Here is an 11,332-nt window from a genome sequence, read left to right on the forward strand (position 1 = left end):
TTGGCTGTGCCCACCTACAGATAAACCATTAAGCAAACCAATCTAAACAATTTGGGCAGACGGAAACTTATTGTTATAGATGTTCTGTCCACATGTTTATATTTATATTCTTCCATTCTGGCTTTCTTTTCAAACTCTTTATGAAAACTGCGTGTTGTTTTTTTGTCCGCTGCCCTCTTGCCTGGAGAACACCACTGCTGTTCACTGCGTCTGATTACAACATAGAGTTCGCTTCATTTTCAATGCAAATGTGGGTACACTGTACAAGAAATTATGATGAAAGAAGTTGACAGATGAGTTCAGTTGTAAGATTTTTAATATAGTGTAGACAGTATTCATATATTGTAGAAAACAATTGAGAAGAACTTAATGGTTATCATGTATATCTGACACTCCAAACATGGTACTTTTACTCTCTGTGCATGATTGCTACAGAATTACTATTTATTTATAAAAATGATGACTTACAAACAAGCGATGCCACTTTAAGTTTTAATTGTAAACCGCATTGCTTGACAACTGGGAAAAGCTTGCCCAAAACTTGAGGTCTGATTGATTTCTGGTTGACTGTGGCTGTAAAATCTGGGATTAATATGGCAGTACAGGAACCTACACATTCTAGGCCTTGTATGTTGTGGCTAATTTAAAAAGCTCACTCTTGCGAAGCTAAAATAAGCAACCAAGATGGTTTCTCTGTCTTTTTTGTCAATGCAGCTGTGATTTGTACAATATCGAATGCTTGAATGTTCTTTTCTGTCCTGTTTGTTAAATATTTTGTGTTTAATGCATAAGGATTTTACCTGTTCTTTGTCACAAACAAAAAAATTTTGTACTCCAAGATTAATTGTATGCTATAGAATGTAACAAAATAATTAAGGTAATTTTATTTACTAAGACTTTGGAATAGCGTACTTTTAATTGAAATATGAAACTTTGTTAATTATCACTGTTAAACCTAGACAATTCAGCCATTAATTAGTGACTCTCTGCGCTCAATTTTGCAGATTCCGGAATTTGACAATCTCTATCTGGATATGAATGGAATTATTCATCAATGTTCTCACCCAAATGATGAAGATGTGCACTTTCGAATCTCTGAAGAAAAAATTATCGCTGATATTTTCCACTATGTGGAAGTATTATTTCGCATCATCAAACCAAAGAAGGTCTTCTTCATGGCAGTTGATGGTGTGGCTCCAAGAGCAAAAATGAATCAACAACGTGGCAGACGTTTTAGGTAAGAAATTGTTTTGTGGGCAGTTCAAAATGGTCAAAGCACTTGTGAGATGCTTTGCACATTTATTTCCGAAGTAGCTGAGTCACAAAACCCAAGAAGATTCAGTCAGTTAGTTTGCCATTAATGGGCAAGTCATTAACCCTGGGCGAAGGAATGAACACATATCTGGAGTTGTTCCTCCCAGTGGCCACTGCTGCAGTGTACTTCTGTGCGCACTGAGGACGAGAATTGAACTCAGCTTTGCCTCCTGTGATCTCTCAGACTGCCAACATTTGGTGTATCAGATCCCATGTAAATTTTGGGATTGGCAAAATAAACCAAAGAACTGTGGATGCTGGAAATCAGAAACAAAAACAGAAATTGCTGGCAAAACGCAGCAGGTCTGGCAGTATCTGTGGAGGGAGATCAGAGTTAACACTTCGGGTCCAGTGACCCTCCTTCAGAACTGATGCCACTTTGTAAGGCAGTAATTAACAAAGTTTGGAAAGGAATAAGTCCGAGAAAAATATGCAAAAACAAAATGCAGGTGTTGGATATCCAAAATGAAGATACTGGAAATAATCAGTCAGGAAGCATCTATGCAGAGAGAAATATGATTAACATTTCAGACTGAGTTTTCATCTGAACGGCTTGGCAGGGGATTGAGCAATACTGATACCACTGAATGAAATGGTTAGATTTTCTCTTTGTTGGTTGTTGCAATGCACATGTGTAGCATGAATGCCACTTGCTACTTATCATCCCAAGCTTGGATCTTGTTTCAGCTCTTGAGGAACTGAAACTGTGCTGAACCTTGTGCAGTCATAATTTACCTGTTGTTCCGAAGGGAAGGTCATTAATAAAGGAAATGCAGATGGCTGGGCATAGAACACTACCCTGAGAAACTTTGGCAGCAATGTGCTGGGGTTGAGCTGATTGGTTGTGGGAAGCCATCTTCCTTTGTGGTATGTGTGACTCTAATGAGTGAAGAGTTTTCCCTTTGAATCCAATCAATTTTGATGTCACTAGGGTTTGTTGACATTACATTCTGTAAAGGGCTGTTGCTTTCAAGTCAGGAATTCAGCTGTTTTTCCCCATGTTCAGAATAAGGCTGCAGGATAGAGGTTGAGTGGCCTTTGGGGAATACAAACAGTTGAAATGTTATGAAGTTCTGTGGGTTTTGCTGTATTCGCTGACTTTAGCCTTTACTTTAAATCACATTGAGTGAATTAAATTGTCTGAAACAGACATCTGTGGGGTGAGGGCCTCAGGATGAGCCTGAGGTGGACTGTTCACTCAGTGCTTCTTGAGGATGGTGACAAATGCTTCAACCTTGTCTTTTGCATTGATGTGCTGAGCTCTCCCATTGTTGACTATGGGAATATATTTGGAGCCTCCTCCTATGGTTTGTTGTTTAGTTATCCATGCCGTTCGTGACTTGATGTGGTAGAACTCTCCAGCTTTGGTTTAAATCGTTAGTTGTGGGGTGGTAATTGCCAGCAATCGCCTAGCTTATGAGTATGATTGTCTGCCTAAGAAATTCTGTGTCACTGCTCATGGGTTCTGTGGCTGATGAGCCTGATCCTAGCGCAACATCCCCTATCAAACGTTTGGCAAGTGTTTCCAGGAGGTGGAATTAGTCCTTGGCCTCACGGTTGCTGGCATTCCATTCTCTAGTTCCTTTACCATAATTCCTCTTGTTGATGGATGTTCTCAAAGAATTGTGTCCCTCCAACTTGGTTTCTTCTGAACAATGGTTTCCAGGTATTGATCTCTAAGTTACGTTTCTTGCAATAAAACTTCAGGGAATCCTTGAAGATCTTCCATTGGCCTTCTCTCGGTCGAGTGCCTTCCATGGACTGGGCGAAGAAGATCTGCTCTGGCAGTCTGAACTCGGCATCCAAAGCATGTAGCCGGCCAATGGAGTTGGTTATGCGTGATTATGACCTTTGCTGGTGCTATCGGCTCCTTCAGGGATGCTGATGTTAGCGTGCCTGTCCTCCCAGCTAATGCAGAAAATCTGTCTCAGACTGCATTGATGGTACTTCTCCAGTGCCTTGAGGTAGCATCTATATGTTGTCCAAGTTTTGGACCCATATGGTAGAGTTGGAAGCATGATTGACTATATGCAAGGTTCATGGTATCAGCACAAATGTCCCGGTCATTGAAGACACCCAGCCTTGGGCAACTGAAAGTGGCATTCATGGATTGGATATCATGCTGGATCTCCACGTCAATTTCAGCCTTAGATGAGAGGGGACTCCCCAGTTGGGGGAAATTTTCCACGTTTGGAAAGATTTCTCTGTTGATCTTAATGGAGGGAGAGACTGTAACTTGGCCTGGGAGGGTTTGGTAAAGGATTGTTTTCTTGAGGTTGAGGCTGAGACAAATTCTTCAGTGTACTTCCACGAAAGTGTTAAATCAGGCTTGAAGATTCTCCTTTGAGACTGTGGAGATGACATTGTCATCCATATACTGGAGTTCCATGAGTGATGTCAATGTCATTTTCTTCTTGCATTTCAACTGGTTGAGGTTGAAAAGTTTTTCATCCATCTTGGAGACACCACATCACTGAGAAACTCATTGTTGACAAGATGAAGAATGGACTGCAACGATTCAAGAAGGCAGCTCCCCATCACCATCTCAAGGATTAGAAATGGGCAATAAATGCTGGCCTAAACAGCATCACCCACATCCCATGAACGGATAAAAACTCCGTTTTGGATGGGACAGTGGGACAAACACTATTGGATTTAGTCATGAGCAATGAGCCTGATTTAATTAGTGACCTGGTTGTTCGTGAGCATTTGACAAACAGCGATCATAATATGATCGCATTTCATGTAGTGTCTAAGAAATAAGCAAAGATCAGATACTAGAATTTTGGAATTAAGTAAGGCAAGCTTTAATGGGTGGATATCTAACTACGACGAGTCAAAATACAGAAGGGAGTTAGAGGGCTTGGTGACTTGGTGCAGTGAAAACAATCTGTCTCTCAACGTCAGCAAAACTAAAGAAATGATCGTCGACTTCAGAAAGACCAGAGGAGAACACGTCCCCATCTACATCAACGGAACTGAGGTTGAAAGAGTGAAGAGCATCAAGTTCCTCGGAGTGACGATAACCGACAACCTGTCTTGGACTTGCCATGTAAATGCGACAGTCAAGAAGGCACAGCAACACCTCTTCTTCCTCAGGCTGCTCAGGAAGTTTAGCATGTCCATAAGGTCCCTCACCAACTTCTACAGATGGACCATTGAAAGCGCCCTGTCCGGGTGCATAATGGCCTGGTATGGCAACTGCTCTGCCCAGAACCGTAAGAAACTACAGAAGGTGGTGTGCACAGCCCCGACCATCACGGAAGCCAACCTTCCATCCATGGACTCCATTTACATGGCTCGCTGCCGCGGAAAGGTGGCCATCATCATCAAAGACCCATTGCACCCTGGTAATGATCTCCTACAGCCTCTTCTATCAGGCAGAAGATACAGAAGCCTGAACACACGCACGGGCAGGTTCAGAAACAGCTTCTTCCGGCCTTTATCAGACTGTTGAATGGACTGTAGCCTCAAATAATGTAACTTGTATGCCTCTTAGTCTTTTTGATCTGTACACCCTTTACTCGCTGTGATCTGCCTGTACTACTCGTAAACAAAGCTTTTCACTGTATTTCAATACATGTGACAATAAAATTCATCAATCAATAATGGGATGAAGCAGAGACTGTTGACAGTAAACTGGAAAGCATTGTTAATAGGCAAAACAACTCGGGAACATTCAGAGATAGCAAGCACTGCAGATGCTGGAGTCAGAGACAGCATGGTGTGCAGCTGGAGGAACACAGCAGGTCAGGCAGCATCAGAGGAGCAGGAAAGTTGACGTTTTGGGTCAGGATCCTTCATCAGAACTAGGGAGGGGGAAGGGAGCTGGGAAATAAATAGAGGGAGGAGGGGTGGACTTGGGGAAGGTAAGTGGGATGGTGATAGGTGGATGCAGGTAGGGGGTAGTAGGGATTGGTCAGTGAAGAGTGGAGCGGATAGGTGGGGAGGATGGACAGGTTGTGTCAGATCAAAGAGGGAAGAGGGAGGATGGGTGGGGCTGGGGAAAGGTAGGTGGGATGGTGATAGATGGATACAGGTCCCTCTCCCCCTGTTACACCAGCACCATCCCTTACCTCTTCCTCCGCTACATTGATGACTGTATTGGTGCAGCCTCATACTCTCATGAGGAGTTTGAACAGTTCATCAACTTTACCAACACCTTTCACCCCCAACCTCAAATTCACCTGGACCATTTCCAATACCTCCCTGCCCTTCCTGGATCTCTCTGTCTCCATCTCTGTTAACTGTCTCCACACTGATGTCTATTTCAAACCCACCAACTGCCACAGCTACCTTGACTACACCTCCTCTCACCCACTCACCAGCAAGAATGTAATCCCTTACTCCTAATTCCTCCGCCACTGCCGCATCCGCTCCCAAGATGGAGTGGTCCACTCCTGGACATCCCAGATGTCCTCCATTTCAAGGACTGCAACATCCCCCCCAACTCCGGTGATCAAAAATGCCCTCAATGGCATCTCTTGCATTTCCTGTACTTATTCCCTCAAGGCCCCTCACCACCACAAAAATAATAGCAGAATCCCCCTGGTCCTCACATACCACCCCACCAACCTCTGCATCCACCATATCATCCTCCACCACTTCCACCACCTGCAATTCGACCCCACGACCAAAGAGATATTTCCTTTCCTCCCCTATTTGCCTTTCATAGGGACCACTCTTTCCATGACTCCCTCGTCTGCTTCACACTCCCCACCACACCGGGCACCTTTCCTTGCAACCACCTGCCCCTACACCTTCCTCTCACCTCCACCTGAGGCCCAAGACAACCTTTCCATATCCAACAGGGGTTCATCTGTACATACTCCAACCTGGTCTGTATCCACTGCTCCTGATGTGGTCTCTTCTACATCAGTGAGACCAAGCACAGACTTGGTGACAGATACATAGAGCATCTGCTCTCTGTACACAGTAATCCTTCCGGTTGCCAACCACTTTAACTCCCCTCCCACTCTCTGGGTGACATGTCCATCCTTGGCCTCCTCCAGTGTCACAATGACACCACTTGCAAACTGGAAGAGCAGCACTTCATATTCCACTTTGGGAGCCTATAGCCCAATGGCCTGAGCCTAGAATTCACCAGTTTTAATATCTTCCCGTCCCTGGCATCATCCCATGACCAACCCTCCCTCTCATCCCTGCCTCCTTGACCTGACACAACCTGCCCATCGTCTTTCCCACCTATCCGCACCTCTTACCTCACTGACCAATCCTCACCACTGCCTACCTTCCCCAGCCCCCCATCCCCTCTCTATTTATTTCCCCCTCCCCCCCCCCCCCCACCCACCATTTCTGGAGAAGGGTCCTGACCCAGAACATTGACTTTCCTGCTCCTCTGCTGCCTGGCCTGCTGTGTTCCTCCAGCTCCACGTTGTGTTAACTCAGGAACATTTAATGCTATTCAAAGGCAGTTGGTACCCATGAGAAGGAAAAGCTTAACCTCACAAAAAAGCAGCTGTGGGCATCTGAGCAGGTCTGGGACAGCATAAAATTAAAAGAAAGGGATAATAAAAATGCAAAGAACGGTACCAAACCTACAGAATGGGACAAATACAAAGACCAGCAAAGGGCGACAGAGCGAGAGCAGCTAAAAGGGATTATAAAGGAAAATTTGAAAGGCACATAAAAGACAATGCAAAGAGATTTTATAGATAAGGGAAAGCAGCTGGTTAAGAGTATTCCTGGCCCACTGAAGGCTGACTGTGGGGATATTGGCAGTCACCATGGGGACATGGCAGACATACTGAAAAATTATTTTGCTTCAGTACTCATAGCAGAAAAAGAGGATAGCTTGCCAGAAGTTCCAAAAGAATTAACAGAAGATTGGGTCAAGGTCGAAATAAAATTAGTTGAAGTAAATCATCAGTAATGGGGAAATTAATGGAAGTGAGAGTTACAAATCCCCATGGCCTGATGGTTTCTAGCCACAGGTATTAAAGGATGTAAGAGCGCCCATTGGCCATGTCCTGACCATAACCTTCCAAAGCTTCCTGGATTTAGGAGCTGTACCTCTGGATTGGAAATGTGCTCATGTCACTCTGCCCTTTAAGAAGGGTGACAGATGAAAACCAGGGAATGAAGGACCAGTTAGCCTGACATCTGTGGCAGGGGATTTGTTGGAGTCTATAATCAAGGACAGGGTAACTGATCACCTCAAATAATTTCAACCAATCAGGGAGAGTCAGCATAAATTCAGGAAGGGTAGGCCATGCGTGACAAACCTGAGTTTTTTTTGAAAAGGTGACCATGGTGGTGCACAGAGGCAAGTTGATGGATGCTGTTTCCAGAAGGCTTCTGATAAAGCCCCACACAAAAGACTGTTAGCTAAGGTGGAAGCCCAAAGAATTGACAGCACATTACGTCATGGATAGGAAGTTGGCCAAGTGACAGGAAACAGAGTTGGAATAATAGGTAAATACTCAAATTGACAGGATATTATTAGTGGTGCCCCACAGGGTCTGTGTTGGGGCATCAATTATTCACAATATTCATTGATGACTTGATAATAACATAAAAAGTCAGTATTCAAATTTGCTGACAATGTTGATGACAGCATAAAATAACAACAGTTTATTGATAGATTAGGTGAATGGGCAAAGCTGTGGCAGATGGATTTTAATAAAAAACAAGTGTGAGGTTATCCATTTTGGTCCAAAAAAGGATAAAGTCTGAACTTATGTGACCAAGTTATAGTCCAGAAGATTTATTTGGAATCACATGCTTTCAAAGCGCTGCCCCAAAGTCCTGGTGAAGGGATATGGCTTTAAAAGCTTATGATGCCAAATAAATCCTTTGGATTATAACCTGGTGTCATGTGACTTGTGATCTTGTCCACCCCAGTCCAACACTGGCACCTCCACATCACAAAGGATGGATCAGGTGTTTTTTTAGTCACAAAGTTAAATATGTTGAATATCCAACAAGATTTGGGGACTTAGATATATAACTCTTTAAAATGCTATGAACAAGTGCAGAAAATAGTCAAGGCTAATGGAATGCTGGCCTTCATATCTAAAGGGCTGGAGTAGAAGGAGGCAGACATTATGCTGCAGTTATACAAAACCCCAGTTAGACCCCACTTAGAGTACTTTGAGCAGTTCTGCCCACCACACCTTCGGAAGGATGTTTTTGCCCTGGAGGGAGTTGAACAAGGTTTATGATGTTACCTGGGATTAGATTATGGGGAGAGATTAGACAAATTAGGCATTTATTCTCCAGAATTTAGCAGATTAAGGGTTGATCTAATCAAGGTCTTCAAGATATTAACAGGGAAAGACTGGGTAGGTAAAGATAAGCTATTTCCACTGGTTGGGGATTGTAGAACCAGGGACATAGACTAAGATTTAGGGCCAGGCCATTCAGGAGAAATGTTAGAAAGCACTTCTACACAAAAAGAGCAGTAGAGGTTTGGAACTCTCTTGTCAAACAGCAGTCAATGCTCATTCAATTGTTAAATATAATTTTGAGATAGGCAAGTTTTTATTAAGGCTCTAGTTAGATAGTTGTGTGAGTAGTATGTTTTAAACGTGGAGGTTTTTTATTCGTTCATGGGATGTGGGTGTCTGTAGTTGTGATGGCGTTATTGTAGATCCCTAATCAGCCGTGAGAAGGTGATGATGAGCTGCCTTCTTGAACCACTGCAGTCCGTTTGGTATACACCCACACATTGCCATTCAGGAGGGTTGTATTAGGATGCGAAGATACCGGCTAAGGAAATAACGTGGAGAAAAGTTATTGGACTACGCCATTCTGGGAAGAAAATTCCTGTATAATGGGTACAGTAGAAGGGGATTATAAGGTATGATTTAGGCTTAGCTGCAATCATGATTGTGGACTTGGAGCTGACACTATGTTGTTTGGATTGTGCAGTGCTGCCAATATGAATGTGCCTACAGGTATCAGCCTCCCATCACCCCTGCTCTCTCGACAAGAGGGACCTAGCAACTGCTGTCAATTTACTAATGTTGTGTAGTGTTTTTGCTGTGCATGGGATAGAGAGCAAGGAGTAAAGCTTCCTGCCTATCACTGAGTTAACCAGGTTTGAAATTAGGAAATACATCACGTGAAAAATTATTTTTGACACCTTGTGTATGGATGCATGCTAGCCATATAATCACCTACCTCCTTTGTAATTCATTCTCTGTCCATGATAATTATTGGAGGAGGGGGAAGCATGCTTTCACTATGCTTAGTCTCGCCACACTCCGCCCCCAATTCATTTATGAGTAAGTCTGTTTTCTGCTCTATACTACTCATGCATTGTAACAATGTTCTTAAATCTAGATCAGCAAAAGAAGCAGAAGAGAAAATTAAAAAAGCATTAGAGAAAGGAGAAATCCTTCCAACGGAAGCCAGATTTGACTCCAACTGTATCACCCCAGGTAATGCTCAATTATAATTACTTCTTCTTCAGAGTAAATGCATTTATTATGGATTATAACATATTGCACAGGGAAATACAGAGATATAGATTTATTTCCCATAAGTCATAGTTTTCCACAATTTGAATATTTATTATCTGTATTGTGGAAATTTGGCAAGTTCTTCATTTTTGCAATGGTCAAGATAATTTACTCATGGAACATGGGCATCTCTGGCTGGATCAGCATTTATTGCCCATCCCTATTTGCCCAACTGACAGTTCAGAGTCAACCACATTGCTGTGGGTCAGGAGTTGCAGGTAGGCCAGACCAGGTAAGGATAGCAATTTCCTTCCCTAAAGGACACAGTCAATCAGATAGGTGTTTACAACAATCGACAATGGCTTCATGGTCATTAGATCCTTAATTCAAGATTTTTTTATAGAATTCAAATTCTACCATCTGCCATGGTGGATTTGAACCCGGGTCCCTAGAACATTAGCTGAGTTTCTGGATTAATAGCCTAGTGATAATACCATTAGGCCATGGCCTATTTTATTGGATTAATTTCCCCAATTGCATTGAGTTTCTGATTTCATCTGACACAATGATCAGGATAGGGAGGTTACCTTGTCCTTTCTAACTTTTAGATATAGGAAGATAAGCGTTGGTCAGTTTTTCCTGGACTAAACAGAATAGAATAGCCTTCATTCTCACATATACTCTGCGAGTATAGTGAAAAGTTTATACATTGCCAATTCTGGTACCAATCATTGAAAATTTTGAGCTTGAATTGAAGCTTTCTTTCATATAATACTCTACCAGCCTAATGTCAAATCTCACTTATACATAAAGAAACTTTGAAAAGGTGCTAGTGAACCGTGAATACATAAGCAATTGTTTCTGTATGAGTTGATGCAATGCTTTTTATTTGGCCTGTTGATTTTTAAGTAGTTATTTTGTAACAACATGCAACAAAAGTTCTGATGTCTTCTAAATGTTCCCTAAATGTTCCATGTGCTTTGGGAAAACATGATTGTATTAACAGCTTTAAACAAATATGTAACATTGTAATTTCCAACAAGGGACTGAAGTGGCCAGAACGTTTATCAAAAGTTATTGCATTCAGATAGTTAGAGATTTTGGAACTGTGAAACAAATTGATTCTGGGTTTGCATTAAAACAGGAACATTCTGGAAATACTTGACAATACTGGCAGCATGTGTGGTGTCAGAAATGGAGTTAATGTTTCTTTTCATTGATTCTTCATTCAGAGAGGGTGAGAGCATCTTTGGCTAGGCCAGCATTTATTGTCCATCCTTAATTGCCCCGAGGGCAGTTCAGAGTCTTCCACATTTCAGTGGCCTGGAGTCACATATAGGCCACACCAAGTAATGTTATCAGTTTCCTTCCTGAAAGGACGTTAATGAACCAGATAGGTTTTTTCAACAATCAATGATGTCATCATTAGACTCTTATTTCCTGATTTTCTTTTATTGAATTCAAGTTCCCATTTGCCATGGTAGGTTTCAAACCTAGGTCCCCAGAACATTAGAGATAACAAGGTGTAGAGCTGGTTGAACACAGCAGGCCAAGCAGCATCAGAGGAGCAGGAAGGCTGACGTTTCGGGCCT

At 42.6% G+C, this 11,332-nt stretch overlaps 1 protein-coding gene across 1 annotated transcript in view; it reads left to right on the top strand.

Moving 5' to 3' along the window:
* Positions 1-1,004: 1,004 nt before the first annotated feature.
* xrn1 (5'-3' exoribonuclease 1) overlaps positions 1,005-11,332 on the top strand; it is a 54,152-nt gene continuing 43,824 nt past the window's right edge. Inside the window, exons 1-2 of the mRNA XM_048604485.1 lie at positions 1,005-1,237; positions 9,622-9,719. Of these exons, the coding sequence (XP_048460442.1) occupies positions 1,035-1,237; positions 9,622-9,719 (301 nt within the window). The 5' untranslated portion in view covers positions 1,005-1,034. The remainder of the gene's footprint in view (positions 1,238-9,621; positions 9,720-11,332) is intronic.

The sequence above is a fragment of the Rhincodon typus genome, chromosome 13 (assembly GCF_021869965.1).
Source record: "Rhincodon typus isolate 14 chromosome 13, sRhiTyp1.1, whole genome shotgun sequence".
NCBI lineage: Eukaryota > Metazoa > Chordata > Chondrichthyes > Orectolobiformes > Rhincodontidae > Rhincodon > Rhincodon typus.